We start from the raw sequence: 20,087 nt of genomic DNA on the forward strand, positions 1-20,087 counted from the left end.
TGTTGAAATAAGAGAGGCGGCGGGGCTGCGTCCCCAACACCCCGGCCGCTTGGCTAGCTCATGCCCGAAATAACAACACACAAACTGTGTTCATTTAACTGCTTGACCCATTTCTATCTAGCCTCTTCTAGGCTAATTCTCACATATTAATTTAGCCCATTTCTAATGATGCGTGTAAGCACCCCAAGGTGCGCTTACCAGGAAGATTCTAGCCTCCGTCCATCATGGTGTCTCTGCTCCAGAGTGCAGAGCTGTCGAGTCTCTCTGGAAGCAGAGCAGAGTCTGACATCACTTCCTCTTCCGCCCAGAATTCTATTCTGTTTTATTCCTCCCACCAATGCTTTAACCTATGAGGCCAAGCAGTTTCTTTATTGCTCAGCCAATGAAATCAACAGATTGATATGACACTCCCACATCACCAGTATGTATATACCCACATCCACGCATGTGTATACGGAGAGTACAGGTTGACCTCAGATGCCTCATCTGTTGCTCTCCACTTATTTTTTGAGATAGTGTCTCTTACTAAACCTGGAGCTCACTGATTGGCTGGACTGACTGTCTTGGTAGGTCCCTCGGACCCTCCTATCTCCACCTCCCAGTTCTGGGATGCTGGCTTATTTTCTTAAGTAAGTGTTGGTCATACAGGCTCAAGTGCCATGCGTTCTTAAGTAAGTGTTGGTCATACAGGCTCAAGTGCCATGCGTATGCAACAAGCACTTTATCCACTGAATCTTTTGCCCAGCCCAAATACATTCTTTAAATAACAATAAGAGAGAGATTTAGGGAATGAAGAAAGTTGAGTGGGCATATTAAACATTCCTAATCTGAAATGCTCCAAAATCTGAAGCATTTTGAGTACTGTCTACCAGAAGTAGAAAATCCCATACCTATTTTCATACAGCAGGTCTTATTTAAAATGCAGGCATGGGGTTTATGCAGAGGGAGTTTCGTTTGTAAGAGCACTCACTGTTAAAACACTAGGACCTGAATTAGGATCTTTTCGTTTTGTTGTTGTTTTTTTTTTCAGGAAAAGGTTTGATATGTCATTCCCTTCTGTATACTATGACTATGTTTTATTACCATTGGTTATTAAAGAAGCTGTTTAGACCAATGGCTTAGTAGAGTAAAGCCAGGCAGGAAATCTGAAGAAAGATATGTAGAGAGAGTAGACAGAGTCAAGGAGATGCCGTGGAGCTGCAGAAAGAGAAAGATGCCAGCCAGAACCTTACCTGTAGGCCACATCTTCATGGCAATACACAGATTAATAGAAGTGGGTTAATTTAAGATTTAAGAGTTAGCTAAAAATATGCGTAAGCTATTGGTCAGACAGTGTTGTAATTAATATAGTTTCTGTGTTATTATTTGGGTCTGGGTGGCCAGTAAATGAAAAAGCAGTCTCTGCCTACAAGGATTTCTCTGTGTAACAATCATGGCTGTCCTGGAACTCTCTGTGTGGTGTGGGAGATCTTTCTGTCTATGTGTTGCTTGTATTGGTTAGTGAATAAAGAAACTGCTTTGGCCTATAGCAAGGCAGAACTTAGCTAGGCAGGGAAAACTAAACTGAAAGCTGGAAGAAAGAATGCAGAGTGAGGAGAAGCCATGTAGCCCCACCTGAGACAGATGCCGGAATGTTACTGGATAAGCCACAGCTTCGTAGCAATACATAGATTAACAGAGATGGGTTAATTTAAGATATGAGTTAGCCAGAAATAAGCTTAAGCTATTGGCCAAACAGTATTGCAAATAATGTGGTTCCTGTGTGATTATTTCAGGACTGAGCAGATGGGAACAAAACAAGCAGCCTCCTAAAACAACTGTGTAGACCAGGCTAGCTTTGAACTATAGAGATCTGCCTGCCTCTGCCTCCTAAATGCTTGGATTAAAGGTGTGTGCTATCAATGCCCCCTGGGTTAGGATTTTAGCACCCTCTTAAAAACTGGTCATGGTTGTGCACCACCACTAATCCTAACACCATGGGGAATGGGAGAGGAGGATGCTCCGGTCTTCTGTTCACCAGGCTAACTCCAGGTTCAGTAAAAGACCCTGTCTCAAAGGAATAAGGCTGAAAGTGAAAGAACAAGACACCTGATAACCTCCACTGGCCTTCATATACGCACAAGTGTGCACACTTTCATGCACGCACACATGCTCACAAAACACTACACATGCCATAAAATGTTTAAATCACATTCTAGTTATTATATCAGGTCTATATGGAGCATAAATGAGTTTAGTTGTTATATTTGGGTCCCATCTCCAATGTAAAAGGACTTCATTACATATTTGCAAATATTCCAGATTACAAAATCCAAAGCATTTCTCAGCCTATGCATTTCCTTTAAGAACACTTAAACTGCTTTTTGTTGTTGCTGTTGTTCTCTTTCTCTCCAGTATCTCTGACTAGGTGAGGGTAATTGGTATGAAGAAAAAGCAAGACAACTGGGTAATGACTGCTTCTCCTTTCCTGTTATTAGAGGTCACCGTTCTTCCACCCCCTCTGCCTTCACTTATTAGACTCTTTTCTTCACTATTTCCTGATAACAGTGGAATATGACTTATTCTCATCAGTAAGTGGCAGATGAAAGCATTATGCCAGCAGTAGAGTTAAAGTTTCGTCAGTGGTTTTGAATTGATACCTACTAGGTTTTATCACTTGAGAAATAAATGAAAAGGTCCATTTGATGTAGTGCGGTGTCCTTCAAAATACTGGTCATCATTATCAGTTTAGAGGGCTGAAAGGTCATCTAAAAGTTCAATGCAATGAATCCATAATGAAAATACCTGTGAATAGTGCTTAGTTCCTTAGCAACGCCTGGATGCAACTTCAGAAATACCACAGCCAGTGAGATTAGTGATATGAGAGAGTAATCCCAAAGGGACCACATGAGTTTGGACTTCAAATGGAGCCCCATGGCCTTTACTTATCACTTACTGTATCTAGTTTTGTGTCCTGGTTTTTGTAACATAAGACATAACCATTTATAGTTTATTTTATAATGGTATTCTTACAGTCATATGAAGAGGAGGGGGTGGTTTTCTCTTTTCAATTTTTAAGTTAGCATGGACAGTAATAGATTAAATTCTGGCTTATATATATATATATATATATATATATATATATATATATATATATAAATAAATATGTATATGTCATTCTTGCTTTTAGCAAATGTATAAGACTTTTGACTGACTTCTGTTTGCAACCATTTAGCAGCACAACTAATAGCGATTACTATTTGTAATATATTGTTTTAATTCCCTCTTAGTACCATAGTAAATCCCTGTAAGTTAAGAGGTTGTAAGGACATGTGTAGTACTATATAGATTTGTAGGTTGAAAGAAGACATGGATCTCACGAACAAAAATGGAAGTGTCGTCAGGACCATGATCCTTTGTGGAGGTCCATTTCCTTGCTTTTTTAGCATGAAAAGGCTGCTCATATTCCTTTACTGAGGGAATTCTTTTCCAAAGACAGCACAGCACCAGCAGCAGTGACAACAGTGGATTGGCCCTTTGGCAATAGTCACATCTCAGTGAAGTCAGAAAAATCCTTCTCTCTTAATGATTCATGTAATTTCACAGGATTTACCCAATAGTCTAAACTATTTCTATCTCGGATTCCTAGGCTTAGTCGCATTTGAAAATCCATTTGTGCTGTACTGTGAAATAGCATACTCACTGGTTCTGGGGATTTGTCTGAAGGCAGTTTTGAGTGACTATTTTTTTTTTTTACTTCAAGTTCTGCTTTCAAGTTAATTGTTTCCTTATAATAATAAGTCTGTGTATTTTTAAAGTTGAGTAAGAGAAAAAGCAGTAAATAAAATGTGTATGAATATGACACACACACACACAAAAGTGGCAGTAGTGGCAGTTGTATTGGGAAGAATCTCAGCTACACGAGGGCCCACTCTCTGCAGGTAGGAATCCAGAAGCCAGAGGGAGTGCCAGGCTGCAGTAGCTCCAGTTGTTCAGCTTCTTTTTCCTAAAGAAAAGGTTGACAAGTAGGCAGTCTCCAAAAGCCCCTAATTCTGTGTAAGTGGATGTTTATTTCATGAGTTTTCGTGTTGGGGCCAAGTACTGTGTCATTTGTCTCTAACATGACTGATTCATAACATCGGTTCTGTCTGAAGATGCTGTTGTTCCAGAATGTGGCTGTCATTGATAAGTCAGCCGGTGAATGGCTGTTTGCATAAATGCTGCTGCATTCCCCCCAGAGTTGGAATCCAGTTTTATTTTCCTATTTTTTTTGTTTGGTTGGTTGGTTGTTGGTCAAAATTAACAATAGTTTAGAAAACTAAATTCCAGGTCTTTTGCTAGACAAAGCACTCTACAAAGGAGCTGCAGCTCTGCCTTTCTAAAGGGACATTTTGAAATATTGAGTGCTTGTTGTCAGTTGTTCTCCATTTCCTGAATTCAGCCAGATAGGAAGTTCTATAAAGGTCGAGGGTGCTCAGCTGGTGAAATAACCCACACACTGCATCCATTCAGCACATAAAAGGAGTGCTAGATAATTCTTAACACATTCTTCAAGTGCATACCATCATTAAATTGATTTTTCTTAAGGAATAAGCATCTATACTTGAGATAATAAATTCTTTCAATTTTAATAATTTTAGTTGACCTTTTGTTCATTTAATGAAAACTACCTACTGAACAGGTTTTCTTTAATTCCATTCTTCAGTAAGAAAAATTGAAAATTTTCATGTTTCCTAAAATAACATATAATTTGTATTTGTGCCTGAACTGTAGAAAAGGCTCCATTTTCCTGATTACCTCATACATACCAAGAGTCTAATATCCACCCCACTGTCTCTTTCCCCCATCTTTTCCCCTTTTGCATTGCTACAATTACAGGTGGATGCTTGGTTTCGCCCAACAGCACAAGATAAATATGCTTGGAAGGTTTCCTAGCAACACATTGCTCTGGGAACCTGTTCTGTTTCCCTGAAGAAGATAAAGCCAAGCACCATAGAATCTCAGCCAGATGGGAAAGATTCACTTACTGATGGTGTTTAGTGCATTTGAAATAAGAATAATTATTTTATGTATATATTTTAAAAGTGTTAAATAAACCTTTTATTTTTTTTTTCCAAATTGAAATAAACCTCTTCACATAAACAGTAAGTTGATTTTTACTGCTTACAGCCCGGAGACACTCTCCTGTTTTCCCTTTGCTTAGGGCAGTCTCAGCACCAGGGACCGAGGCTTGATCTTGAGAGTCATTTTCAGTTTCTGAATGAATGATTAACACATAGAAAATTGAAAGAAAAGGAGAACACCATCAAAACAAAGAAAAGATGTTTTACTAGTTCAGATATTGTATCTTTCTCCTGTTTAGCTAAGGATCTGTGAAGTTACTCAGTTGGCAGGTGGCATTTTCCTTTCTGTTCAATCTAGTTGGTCACAGTGTGCTTGGGAAAGTCTCTGGACTTGGAGTAATCAAGAATTAGTGTTTCTCAGCCGGGCGTTGGTGGCGCACACCTTTAATCCCAGCACTTGGGAGGCAGAGGCAGGCGGATCTCTGTGAGTTCGAGACCAGCCTGGTCTACAAGAGCTAGTTCCAGGACAGGCTCCAAAACCACAGAGAAACCCTGTCTCGAAAAACCAAAAAAAAAAAAAAAAAAAAAAAGATTTAGTGTTTCTTTAATCAACAGTGACTTGCCGTTGAGTCACACTCTGGAGAATGTCCTCACTTCTTAATTGGCTAAAAGATATTTCCCCATTAACCAGGTGAAAATTCACATAATGTGGTTATTGAATGGATTACTCTGTGTACCAGATTTGGACCCTATTTTGTAAAAATTCCCAATCATGGTCAGCAGCAGATCACTGCAATTCATCACAGTGCTTTTGATGGTGAGTCCCAGGGTAATCAGAACAAAAGAACAATCCTGGTCTCTATATTGAACAAACTCTCTGGCCAGATTGCAGGGAATTGACGTTATCCTCACCCTAGAAAAATCTGAAGTACCTTCATGCAAGTAATTCTGTATTCTTTGGCTCTTCTATTTTCTGAACATCATGTAGTGAACTCAACAGGAAGCATCTTTGGAGGCTTAGGATGAATCATATCTTTTAATAAGTGTGTCGTGTGTTAAGGGTATAGACACATCTTCCTTGCCTTCACTGATTTCTCGAGAAGGCATACATAACATGTTTATGGACTCTAAAACTACCTAAAATAAAACTTCCTTCATTTCAAGTTCTTTCTTTGGGATCTAGAATTAAGAGAATTTCGATGTTTGAAAGAATTATATAGGACTTTGATGTAGGATGCAGGCACCACTAGAAAAAAAAGAAGTTATATAGTTTTTTTTATACAACAATGAAAATGGACTTAATCAACCACATAGAACAGAATAGATTCTAATGCATTAATTTTTACTGCATATTTTTATTAAAAACTTCTACAAACCAGGAAGTATTTTAGATACATTATATGTTTCATTATTTAAATCTCCTAGCAACCTTTACTTTACCAGGTAGAAATTATTTGCAATTTTTAAGTGAAGAAACTGTTCTGGACAACTAAGTGTCTAATTGTTGAAATATTACAATTTCTAAATAGTTGTCATTCAAATACTGGTTTCTTTACTGATAGATAGTTCTGTGGTCTATATACTGTATTTATTTCTTAGAATTCTAATATTGAATCATCATAACCTTTAGAGAAAAATGAACAACTATCTTTTTTATTTTGTTTTGTAACAGGCTCTCACTCTGTAGCCTGCCTAGCCTGGAACTTGTTGTGTAGACCAAGCCATCCTCAGAGTTCCACCTACCTCTGCCTCCTGAGTGTGCTGCCATGCCCATATTAACAGCTGTCTTTTGAAGATGACATAATCTTAGCAAGAAATAGATGATTTGTTTAATTTTTATTGTTTTATTCAGTATAATCATCTCACATCTTCAAGTTTCATTGTCAAACTTTACCACCTTTTTGTTTATGATATATTACACATTTTTTTGCTTTTATAAAGAACTTTTCACTTTTCAATATGATAAAATAAATTACACCTAACAGTAGCTAAAATTAATAATATTAAATATATTCACAAATTAGGTTGTGACATCAACAGTATAGTAAAACAGAGGCAACCCAGTTATTTTTGTAACATTGGAATAGAACCATACACGTTTGTTTGTCTATTGCCCATGGAACCATTGGTCCCCGAAGAGTTGAATGATTATAACATCAGTGATATGGCTTACAAAGCCTGCAAGGTATTCTATCTTCACCTTCACAGGAAAAGTCTACTAGACTCTATTCTAGAACCTGGTTTTTACTCCATTTCTAAGTTGGAAATACTGTTTTAGAATACCAGACACACAAGACGTTTTAAAAGTTTTTTTTTTACAATATAAGGTTTTTATCTAACATATTGTTCTCCAAACACTGCAGGTACCAACCAAAAAGCTGAAGAAATATGAAAAAGAGTATCAGGCAATGCGGGAGAATCAGCTACAACAGGAAGACCCAATGGATAGATACAAGGTATGGAGACACTTGGCACTTCCCAGGGCAAAAAGACCTTATTTTCCCTAATTCTGCAGCTGTGGTGAGTTCAGTTCCCTCTGCTCCACTCTGAACTATTCAGACAGTGGCATGCTAACTATGCCCATGTCTTCATTTTCCACTGACTTTTGAGTATTCCACCATAATATTTTTTTTCTCTCAGTTTGTATATTTTTAGGTAACTCCAGCTATTACATGTATACTGTGAATCTTCATGAGAAGCTGAAAGGGAAAAAGAAAGTGGCCTTCTTCTTTCAAAAATGAGAAAAATAAAACAGAAAATGCCAAAAAGTACTGTCTTAGCTGTGCATGATCACTTCCACAGAGACTCTTAACTGTGACTGTTCCAAGACTGATGGAAGGATATTGCAAACTTGTCCTTGTCTGTAGCAGATGTTAAAAATAAAAAACTCAGAAGGAAAAATAAAAACCACAAAGATGTATCAATCACAGCAATGTATTTGTTGCAATGTTTCATTTCCACAAACAAATCATAGGTGGCAATGACATTTCCATGCAGTTTTAGAATCAAAATTATTTCATTTGTATCTTCATTGGTTTGGGTATTTTAAAAAAAATTGTTTCATCACAAAGATAGATCTTTTCAGTCATAATTAGCAACATTGGTCACAGCATGCAATGTTGGGAAACAGTGATTTGCAATTTAATTTTTACCTTCTGAAATGTTACTGTCTTCCTTTAGCTGGTTTAATTTTTGAGACTCAAACAGATAGGTCTGAGTCCCTCCTTGCTACGTCAATATCCAACTGATGCCTAAATGCCCTTCCAAGGAAAGCATTATGGTGGCTTTCTTAATGGAACCATCCACACTGGGTTGACTTTTACTTCCATAACCTGAGTTGCCTCTGTGGTTGGAAAGGTATATGTTGGCAGCAGTCACACTGTGTATCTTGATTTTATTGTTGACTAGAACAACAAGGAACACTCACAGAGGAGCATGGCTCTGTGGGTTTCATAGTCAAACAGACTGCGGTTAAAATCCTGGCTCTCTGGAAAAGGCAACTGGATTCGAAACTATAGATGAGGACTTTGGTTCCTATGTTACTGGTCAGCATTTTGAGTCAGTCATTGAACCTCTCCTTGTCTGTAAAATACTTGGGCAAATGTAATTTTGTGGTGAATTACTTTGAGATTGAAGGCTGCTGTGTGTTAAGTACTCAGAACATAATTGGTGTTTAATAAATGGTTATTGGTTTTTAAACTCCATTAGCACAGGCATGACTAGAATAATATAACTTTGCTTGGACCTGCCTCTTCAGTCATCCAATGACCATCTTCATATTTTGTATAACTATTACTACCCTATAGTCTTATCATCATCAGTCAGTATATTATTTTCATTCCTCTAGAACTGGCTTGAGAAATGAAAATAATCCCACACATATGGTTATGATAGATAACTATTACCAGATTATATGCTTATAGAGAAGGTTTGATGACTATCCACTATTATCTTCTCAGTAAATTTCAGTTTTAATGCCAGACCTATGATACAAAAAGGCATAAATGGACTCATGATGAACTGTTAAAGATCAAATCATTCTAATTTTTAGAATACTACCGCCATTATGAATAAAGTACTTTCAGATAAAAGAGAAAAAAATGATAGTCCAAGCTTTCATAATTACACAGGCAAAAACTGAGCACAATTGCATGCACCTATGTAGCTCTCTGTGATGGGATAGAGGATCATTTAGGTCCAGGTGATTGAAATTAGCAGCATAATGAGATCCCATCTAAAAACACAAAACCACAGCAGATGCCTCACAGAGCCCAAAGAGACTATAAAACAACTGAACTGTAACTATCTTACATCCTTTTTGTGTCAAAGCTGGCATGTATAAATATATCACTTATAAACTGTAAGGTTATTTGTACAGTTTTTATTGATATCAAATTAAACTTTTAAAAATAGGTATTTTAGGTTCAAATATTGTGGGGTTTGATTTTTGTTTGTTTGGTTGATTTTATTTTGACAGAGTCTTTCTTGTTCTGTAGTCCAAGCTGATCTTCATTTGGGCCTGTGCCACCACTCCCATCCCACTGTAGCAATTAATTGTACATGTCAGACACCCTCTATCACTATTTCTTTTTTATGATTATAATGGCTTTCTAGTATGTTATGTAAAAAATGTTTCTATACCTTTTTTTAAAAAATGTGTAGATATCAGTCCCAATGATTTACTTGACAAAACTATAATCAAGTTATAATTACATTTCAAGCTAGTAATTGCCAGTGTTAGCTCTAGCTATCAACAGATTTGATCCTTCAGGTACAGAAAAATCTGGTTTAAGACATAAATTAAGATTAACTGGAGAGATGGACTCTTCAGGTAAAGACACCTGTTTTCAAACCTGATGGCCTGAATTCAATTTCCTGACCCACGAGTGGAGGAGAAAACTGACTCCCAAAAGTTTTATGTGATGTTGAGAACTGAACTTAGAACCCAGGAGTTCTTGCACACTAGGCAAGCATTCTACCAACTGAGTTACATCCCCAGTATACCCACCATTTCTTCTGTGAGACACAAGTCACTTGTGTCAAAATATAGTACTTATTTAGAAGTCATACTTGTGCAAAGGAGATCTTTTGTCAAATTTTGTGCTAATTTGTTGAACAATAGAAATGGTGCCTTTTTAGTGTTTGCTCATTAATTTCTAGATACAGTATGTGGCGTTTCTATCCATATATACACACACATAGAGTAATAAGCACAAACATACATACTGTCTAATCTGGCATCAAATTTGTATTGAGACCCAGGGAACCCTCAAACAATGCTTAAAGCCTTTAGTGGTGTCTTTCTGTTTAACTCCATAAGACTACAAAATAGAAAGATTTTTCTGGAGGATAAAAATACAGTATTAATTCTGAACCTCTTTTTTTTTCCTCCTTTTTTTTAAAATTTATTTATTTATTTATTAAAGATTTCTTTTTAATTTTTTTTTATTGAGAATAGGAAAAAAAGTTTCCGCCTCCTCCCAGCCTCCCATTTCCCTCCCCTTTCCCCCACTCTTCTCCCCCTCCCCCCACACCTCTCCCCCTCCCTCTCCAATCCAAAGAGCAGTCAGGGTTCCCTGCCCTGTGGAAAGTCCAAGGTCCTCCCCCCTCCGTCCATGTCTAGGAAGGTGAACATCCAAACTGGCTAGGCTCCCACCAAGCCGGAACATGAAGTAGGATCAAAACCCCTTGCCATTGACCTTGGCTTCTCATCAGTCCTCATTGTTCGCCATGATCAGAGAGTCCGGTTTTATCCCATGCTTTTTCAGTCACAGTCCAGCTGGCCTTGGTGAGCTCCCAATAGATCAGCCCCACTGTCTCAGTGGGTGGGTGCATCCCCCGTGATCCTGACATCCTTGCTCGTATTCTCCCTCCATCTGCTCCTCATTGGGACCTTGGGAGCTCAGTCCAGTGCTCCAGTGTGGGTCTCTGTCTCTATCTCCATCCATCACCAGATGAAGGCAAAATTCAACATCCCTTTATGATAAAAGTCTTGGAGAGACTAGGGATACAAGGGTCATACCTAAATATAATAAAAGCTATATACAGCAAGCCGACAGCTAACATCAAATTAAACGGAGAGAAACTCAAAGCCATCCCACTAAACTCAGGAACACGACAAGGCTGCCCACTCTCGCCATACCTCTTTATTAAAGATTTCTGTCTCTTCCCCTCCACCACCTCCCATTTCCCTCCCCCTCCCCCGATCAAGTCCCCCTCCTTTTTCCTCCTTCTTAACCTGGTCAAATATATATGATATTGTTTTATTTATCTATTCTGGCCTTTTAAGTTATAATTTGATTGAATTCAAACGTGAGCTATAGATGTGGCTAGTGATGTCCCCAGAAAATATATTTTTATGTATAGGTATATCTGTTTTAGAACATTTTAAAAATTAATAAACAAAGCCACCAAAGCAGATAAGAATGTTAGAAATCAAAATTCTTTTTCCTACACGTAGGACATGGTTGCTTTCATTGTGGGGAAAGAATTTCAGTAATACAGTCAATAGGTGAAGAAGCTTCTAGAGAATTGCAGCTGTCATCTAATTTAAAGAAAGATACACTCCTTTTCTCATTTAATTAAGACCTGCTGATAGTAATGTGGGTCAGGTCTTTAAAAACACAAGTAATTAATTAAATTCAGTGAACTTCCCAAATCGTAGTAAAAACTGCCTGTTCTGTAAGGGAAGGTCCTGGGAAGAATGTGTACTGTTTAAACTGTTGGGCCTAAGACATGCATAGTATCATAAATATATAACTTAGACTTTAAATATATAGTCATGTTCAGTATAGTTAAATGCAGAATGTTTAACTGCCTTCATGAGCTTAGTTAGGTATAGTAAATTTTTTAAAGTCAAAATGTAATTCAAGCAGCATAGATAATGGAGAAGGGCTTACCTAACGTGTGGATGCGCCTGGATTTGATCCTCAGCACAACCAAACCATCACAAAGCTGAATAAAATATAATCCAAATAGAGATGAATTTTTTTTAACTTTTTGATGACTCTATTGCTTGTTATTTCCTATTACTCAATGGTTTCTTACATATTTATCTTTGCAGTAACATCCATCATTTCTCTCAAAAACAGCACAGATTTTTAGCTATTTTTTATATTCTTTTTTATTTATTATTTATGTCTTTCCCATCATGCATTATAGATTGTGGGTTTTGGGGGGATTTTTTGTTTGTTTTGCGAGACAGGGTTTATTTTTCTTTAATTTGTATTTATTTATATTTTATGTATGAGTGCTTTGCATATACACCTGCAGGCCAGAAGAGGGCATCAGATCCTATTCTAGATGGCTGTGAGCACCACCTGGTTGCTGGGAACTGAACTCAGGACCTCTGGAAGAGCAACTAGTGCTCGTAACCACTGAGCCACCTCTCCAGCCCCAGAGATGATTCTTCTATTGAGTGCTGTAAATCATACTAAGTTTTTCTTCCCTACCTGCAAAAGAAAATGTGGTGGTTTTATTTTATTTTTATTTCTTTATTTTACATTCATATATGTTGGGCCTTTCCTTACTTAACAAATGCCAAGAGAAGTAAATTTATCCTCAAAAACTATTGTTCTACCAATAAAAGTAAGTATATGTGTTACTGCTTTCATGTCATAGGAGCTGTTGTAGGCTTTTAGGAATACCTATCCTATAAAGTAAGGTGATTTGAATGAACAATAATGGACATGAGGATGGCTTCTGTTTGCCTCTGTTAAACAGAATTTTTTTATCACTGTGTTAAACTTCAGAGGGTTCCACCTTGTTCTGAGTCTGGATAGCAATGTTACATGTTGTTGTAGCTCTAAGGAGGAACAGATGGCTTCTGATGGTGCTGCCCATGACTCAGTCACTCTTTACGCGTGGAGCTCTAAAAATGCTAAGCTTAAGAGAATTTTGTAGTGAGTCTATCATTGATCTCTAGTGTCCTCCAGTGTTTCTCTTGTATTTTCAGAAACCTTTTATTCCTATTTTTGTTGAGAAAACTATATGTCAACAGTATGTTTCTATATCATGTGTAACTGTTTACTTTTTCTTTGTTATGTTTAAAGACAGGGTCTCAAACTAACACAGACTGGCCTGGGAACTCACTATGTAGCCCAATTTATCTATGTGCTAGCATAGAAAGCTATAGTGGCTGTGGGCCAAATCTGGATGACTGGTGTATTGTTTGGTTCTGCACAGTGACCATCATTTCATGGGAATGTGGTCTGAGGTACCGAGATGTTTACTCTCCTTTGCTAACATATCACCCAAGTTTGCAGGAGTTCTTGTTTGTTTCGTTTAATACATAAAGAAATACAGTGTGTTTTACCACCTGTAGTTATTTCTGACAAAATTTTGTTTTTAGTTTGACAGTTTAAATGTTTAAATTTCCACGAGAATGATGAAATTGAATGTGATAAGAAAAGTAAGAAAGCATTAGGTAGTTTCCAAAGCTCAGAGGTTTCTCTCAAATTTTCATTTATAGTTGAAATAGATATCTAAGCACTTCATCTGTAGCCATTTATCTTTGTATATCAAAACAACTGTCTATTGAAAATCTAAGTATGGTGATCAACTCTTTTAAAAGAAATATCCAAGAGCTAGAGAGATGGCTCAGTGGTTAAGAGCATTGGTTGCCCTTCCAGAGGACCTGGGTTCAATTCCCAATACCTACATGGCAGCTCACAACTGCCTATAACTTCAGTTCCAGATGCTCTGACACCTTTACACAAACATAAATGCAGGCAAAACACCAATGCACATAAAAAATAAAAATTACAAAAAGCATTTTTAAAAAGTTTCCAAAAGAAAACTTTCAAGAGTTAATGGCTTATCTGCTAATAAAATTGTGCCGGGTCTATGAGAGAAACATTTTCTCCTGACCCTTAAGTATTTTTAAGCATGTTCCAAGAATTCATCCTAGCAGCAGACAACACGCCCAAAATATTGTGTGGTTACATAGCCACTGCCTTCTGCATCATTTTTTCCCTGAAAGCTGACTTCATTTTCTTTTCCTTGCCAGTTAACATTTCTCTGGTTTCTCCTTGCCATCCCTTAGATGGCTTCACAAAAACTTCAGCCCCAGGAATAAACAGGAATCAGGCACAATTTCCATGTGTTCTCCCCTGCTTAGCAATTTCAAAGAGGAACTATTCTGCAAGGCTTCTGATATTGTCCTGTGAGGAAGTTCCTCCCACCCAGCATTAACCCCAAATCAACAAGTCATCTGTAGCTGCTAATACTTCCACACACGGCATTTTCATTTTTATAAGTCATGCAAACTGCAAATAGCCGTGTGGAGAGGGAGGAGTTTGCAAGCCCGAGTCTTCCTGAGTTGAGACTTGCCCAGTGGCTGCTTCAAGCATACTTTTCCATTGAATGTTTGCAGTCACAGAGAGCACTTCACTGTGTGACATTCTGAACAAACAGTGAGAATATTAGCACATGTCTGTTTCTGTTACCGCCGTTTCCTACATATATTAGTAGGTGTGCAATTTCACTGGATATTCCTCTTTTCTTTTTCAATTGTCTTTGTACCTATGGTTGAAAACGGTAGTTGGTCTATGACTTTTGAAGAGGTAAGTTGGTTTTTTTTTTTTTCAATCTGTGTATGTCTGTATTAGTGTCTGTCTCTGAAAAAAAAAATGCAGTATCGTCCTCCTAAAAGTTACTAACCAAACTTTCCCAGCTGTATAAGTCCTGTGCCAGAAGGGAGGGAGGGATTGAGGAAAGTTGTATGATTTTTGTTCTCATGGTATCAAATGTTTGAGATGGAGCATGTTTCAGAAGTGTGATGTAAGTTTCATAAGCTGTGCCTCCTCTAATCTTTTCTGAAAGGCAAGAGGGGCCATCTCGCCAATTTGTTTCCAGGTTCTGAGATGTTGTCACATCTGCCTTTACTAACATTCACTGTGTGGATATCTGCACTGGCTGAGGTTACCCAGCTGACTTCATGGTCTCTTTCTTGGGCAGACCCATAGTTTAAAATGAACCAAGACTGTCAAACCTACTTTGTCCCCAGTGTAACGTTAGGAAAGTTTTTTTTCAAAGTGGTCAGTTCTATTCAGAACTATTCTGAATAGTTTTGGCTCCTTAGGAAAGGCTAGGAAGGACACCTAAGCATTATACTGTTTTAATCCTTGGCGTGTTTAGGCATGTTCATCACAGGAAATCCCTGTCTCAGCAGCAGGATCTCACAGTTGCTCTCAGCCATACTCTGTGCCTCCAGCATGAGGACACCTCAGTACCCAGGATTGCCCTCTGGAGGATGATACTGCATTTTTGGCCCCATAGCTTGCTTTCCCTTGTCTGTGAGTGCAGAGCAGGCATCTGACACTTCCCACTGTGCCGCTTGCTTTGCAGACACCAAAGTGAAGCTGCTTGCTAAAGCGAAAGCCAGTAGCCATGCCTTGTGGGCCAATCTGCTTTACAGGGACTCTCAGAGACCTACTTACTCAGAGTGCCCCGTGTTCTTACTCCTTTGGTTGTGTGTCTGTAATGAAGGGTTCAGCTTTCATGAGTAATGAGTTTCCAGTCAGAATCTGAGCTGTGCTCATCACAGCTGCTTCTGTAATATATAATTCATCAGACCTACATCCTAGTTGAGAGTGAAGTTGCTACCCGGTACTACTTTCAAATACTTCAGTTAAGTAATTTTCCCATGGACACCATATGACTGACTACCCGGAGGTTAACACATTCTAAACACAATAGCAGCAACCTGAAAAACTGGTAGCATATCAATATGATGTAAATAATAGTTGAGAAAGCATTTTGTATCTTCGCATTCTGGGAGCACAGTCTCAGTAGAAGCAGGACATGTAACTCAGGAACAGGTGGTAAAGTCTTATCTTGGCCTCTTGAGGGGATTTATCAAGAAATGAGAAAAATCTCTTCCCCACCCAAGCAGTCTGCCTTGTGAAATATGTGATGTTGAAATCATGCTGGGTTGCTGTTGTTTCCTGGCAAGGAGACATTTATTGAAAAAGTTTTTAAAATGTGTATTTAAAAATCTGATTTTCTGCATGCACATGAGTCGTTTCCACAAAGAGGTAATAGACTCAGCCTACAGCCCTGGTAGAAATCGGGTGCCATCAGCAAAGGTTAAGCCTCAGAAGCCTTTTTCCTATCTATTATCTGTATACTTCAGTTGGAGAGTGGAGCTGTTGGAACATAGACTTTTAGCAAATACGAGTTGTCCTACCTGTCCAGGGAACACTGTCTTTTCAGGAACATATAAGGCAAAGAAGAACTTGTCAGGTGTTCCATTGAATCTTGCTCACTAGAAAAGGTCCAGTGTGGTTTGTGTAGAAAGTGACTTTGTTTAGCAGTAAACTTAAATCTTTCCTCTTCTCCCTCTCCTCCTTCTCCTCCTTCTCCTCCTTCTCCTCCTTCTTCTTCTTCTTCACATGTTAGTGCTTTATCCCCTCTAGTAGAATTGAAATTTTGAATTGGAGGGGTTCAGCAAAAGTTTTTTAAACTCATATTGTAATTGTATTATTTATATTTGTTGTAGAAAACCTGGGGACATTTCAAGAAGAGAAAGATAATGCCAAAACTAACCCACTGCCTACAGCTAATAATCTGTTTGTTCATATTGTTATAAAATATGGTTTTCTAACTATTTTTAGAAAAAAATTCTCTAATATGTATTAATATATGAAATTCTATCACAGATATCCTTAAAAGATTTGAATAATTTAGAATTTCTCTTTTACTTCTTAGTAGTAGATCTGTTTTGCAAGAGGCTTTTTATATCCCTCCAACAGTCTCTGTCCATTTTTCCCAAAAGAAAAGATGTCATCAAAGTACAGGTCTAACCTTCAGCTTCTCTGCTGACCTTGCTCTTACCATCTGTTTTATAGACCTGATTCAGAAATGGAGAGGGCAGTGGGTTGTTAGGAATTAAGTTCTCTGTATAACAAACACCAGGTTCTGCAACAGGTGAAATCAAGCCGCAGTTCCAGGAGGCCATGCCACACCACCTTCCAGAACATACATGTGTCTTCTGTTTTTTCAGTGCTTTGTCTGGTTTGTCACCCTTTAGAAAACACTGACAGAAGTGTACATCTAACCCAGAAAGAGCTTGTTACACTGAAGCTCTTCCTATCCACCCCCTGCAATCAACAGTAGCAAAGAAAACATTTTTGATAAAATGCGATAGAAGACACTAAGCTGCTATTCTGAAGTAGACACACATACTCAGGTCGCAGTAGCTAGTAAAGAGTTGCCTTGCTTCCTAGGAGCTAGTCACTTGTTTCATTCATCATAACTTAAACTTTTCCTGAGAGTTCAAAGTGGGAGAAAAGTAACTCAGTATTGTATTTTACCCAGAATCTTTTAATCTGCAGTTTGAAGAAAACAGAATAAACATTTTTAAAAAATACGCTCTCAGTAACACAAAAACAGATATGTACAGAAATAAGTATATCATAAAGAAAGAATAAAACAATCAGCTGGTAGAGAATCACAAACTCATGTCTTCCTTTTACTTTTTGAACCCATATAACTTGATTTTTGGTTTGCTGTCTTTAAACAGTTTCCATTAATGAGGTCCCTCATCATAGAGAAACAATTTGAAAAAACGAAAAACATTATCCCTGTTGTCTTGTAGACTACTTCTCTAGAGGTCAAACTGTGCATGTTTTAAACAAGAATTGTTTATGTCTGTGTTCTAGGTCTATGTGAAAACCTCCCATAATTGGGAGCACATTTGGAAATCATGCTCTTTGTGAAACATCTTACCTAATGAAGTTCTGTCTGGAGGATTTAGGGGATGGTTGTTAAACTTCACTGGTAGAGAATCGCATCCGCACTGCTGGCTAAACTCACTGTTGTTTCCCAGACAGCAGCCTGCCTTCCTGTGCCACTGTGCCTTCTCTTTTACACCTTTTGAGAGTTCACTTTGTTGCTGTTGCTTGCCCCACCTCCACTCCCGGCCAGTTTCTGGTTCTATGTACAGGCACTGATGTGTACTTCTGGCTGTTGCTCTTTTTCTTCAGAGGGAGAACCGAAGATTACAGGAAGCCAGCATGAGGTTGGAACAAGAAAATGACGACCTTGCCCATGAACTAGTGACAAGCAAAATTGCTCTGCGGAATGACTTGGATCAGGTAAGTTTGTCCTTCACTGTATAGAGCTGTTACTACAACAGCTTCTTTGAGGGTGAAGACCAAGGTGCTCCCAAAATATTCCCTCAGACTTTCTCTGTTCCTTTGCTTTGGTTTGGTTTTTTGTTTGTTTGCTTTGTTTTATTTTGTTTTGAGACAGGGTCTCACTATGCTTCTGGCTGTCCTGTAACTCACTATGTAGATAGACCATACTGACCTGGAAGTCACAGAGATCCACCAGCTTCTGCCTCCCAAATGCTGAGGGAGTTAAAGGTGTGCACCACCTCCCCTGTGTTTGCTCTGTTCTTGATCTGAGTGAGCTGCTGGATCGCTGACTGGGTGGGTGGCAGGTGGGAAGGGACGCCTGTGCTAATTACAGAGTGGAAAATGTAAGTCTTAGAGAAAGGTTTGGATTACTTCCAAACAACTTCTGTGACATACTTTTTTAAATCCTGTAAACAACGCTTTCCTTCGTCAGTACTTTTCCTAAACCAAGAGCTGCCAGTATAATTACCCAAAAATACTAGTCAGCAAGAGTATACTAATGCCACTTTGACACCTTTCTGTTATGGTAATAGTTCTCACCTGTGACGTGTAGAGTTGCACGGGAAGTTAGGCCCGGTGTGGCAATACCTATCTTTAATCCTAGTAATAAAGAGGTGGAAGCAGAAGGATAGGGAGCGAAGCTTCAAGGTTAGCCTGAGCTACACAAGAGCCTGTCTCATAAAACAGAGCAAGAAGGAAAAACAGAAGGCACTGTTCAAGAAGAGCTGGATGGTTTAGTGGCTAAAGCCAGACTGCCTCTGTGTGAATATTACTAACTGTATAACCTGGGCAGACTGTAGGTATAAAATGTATCTACCTCATGGGAATGATGTAAGAATTCAGAAAGCCCTTCAGTGTGTGCTGGATAGTTTTGTGTCAGCTTGACTCAAGCCAGAGAGTAGTTTAGGAAGAGGGGACCTCAGTTACAAAAAAAAAAAAAGCCTGTTACTTTTTTGGATGGGTGTGGGAGGACCCAGTTCACTCAGTTCACTGTGGGTGGTACCACCCTTGGGCAGGTGGTCCTGAATTGTATAAAAAGGCAAGCTGAGCAAGCCAGTATGTAATAGCACTTTTCTATGGCCTTTGCATCAACTCCTACTTCTAGGTCCTGCCCTGCTTGAGTTCCTGCCCTGACTTTCCTCAGTGATATACTGTTATCTGAAAGTGTAAGATGAAATAAACTTTTTCTTCCCTAAGTTGCTTTTGGTTACTGTGTTTTATCACAACAATAGAAACCTAAGACAAGTAGTGTATGTTCATTACCTGGTAGCTGTTGCCAGGAAACGCTTTGATTGCACGGCTCCCTTTGTTCCTCATATCACTGACAGTCTTTGGACTTCCTGTTTTCTTTTGCAAGCATTTTCAGAGATAATTGCTAAGATGGAGCCAGTCATGTACAGTTTTAAATTTCGGTTTTCTGCCTACTAAAGTGAAAATATTCATAGTAGACCAATGAAGAAAAATTGAGACTTTCGATTCTGAAAGAGTAAATCACTGTTGCTTGTATGGTGATTGGATATTTATAGAATTTACATATAAATTCACTAATAATAGAGTATTCTTAAAATCAGAGGATGACAAAGTGGTCTCTGCCACAATTCTTTTTAATCCCTCACCTTAAACAGCTAATTTCTGGCTCATTTTTTTTTAATTTTTTAAATGTTTTGTAAAATGTGTGCCTGGTACTTGAGGACTCCAAAAGAGGGAGTTTGATCCCCTGGGACTGTAGTTAGGGACCTTTGTAAGCTGCATATGGGTGCTGGGAACCAAACTTGGGTCCTCAGCAAAGGCAGTATGTGTTCTTAATACAGAGCCATCTCTCCAGCCCCCTCAAAAGTTTTTAAATGGGAGATAAAACCTAAATATTAAGAAAAATAATAATAATAGGACAAGACTCCATACATAT

At 38.4% G+C, this 20,087-nt stretch overlaps 1 protein-coding gene across 6 annotated transcripts in view; it reads left to right on the plus strand.

Annotated features, from left to right (window-relative positions):
• Window positions 1-20,087, plus strand: part of Rabgap1l (RAB GTPase activating protein 1 like) — a 262,467-nt gene that overhangs the window by 221,114 nt on the left and 21,266 nt on the right. For 4 of the 6 annotated variants that reach the window (XM_050135138.1, XM_050135141.1, XM_050135139.1 and 1 more), the window contains exons 3-4: window positions 7,406-7,498; window positions 18,029-18,139. In XM_050135138.1, the coding sequence (XP_049991095.1) occupies window positions 7,406-7,498; window positions 18,029-18,139 (204 nt within the window). Of the gene's footprint in view, window positions 1-7,405; window positions 7,499-7,682; window positions 10,406-18,028; window positions 18,140-20,087 lie in introns of those variants that run through there. The other 2 variants (XM_050135142.1, XM_050135143.1) reach the window with 2 other exon arrangements.

The sequence above is a fragment of the Alexandromys fortis genome, unplaced genomic scaffold (genome assembly GCF_014885135.2).
Source record: "Alexandromys fortis isolate MF-2015 unplaced genomic scaffold, M_Fortis_MF-2015_v1.1 scaffold_21, whole genome shotgun sequence".
In the NCBI taxonomy this organism is placed as follows: domain Eukaryota; kingdom Metazoa; phylum Chordata; class Mammalia; order Rodentia; family Cricetidae; genus Alexandromys; species Alexandromys fortis.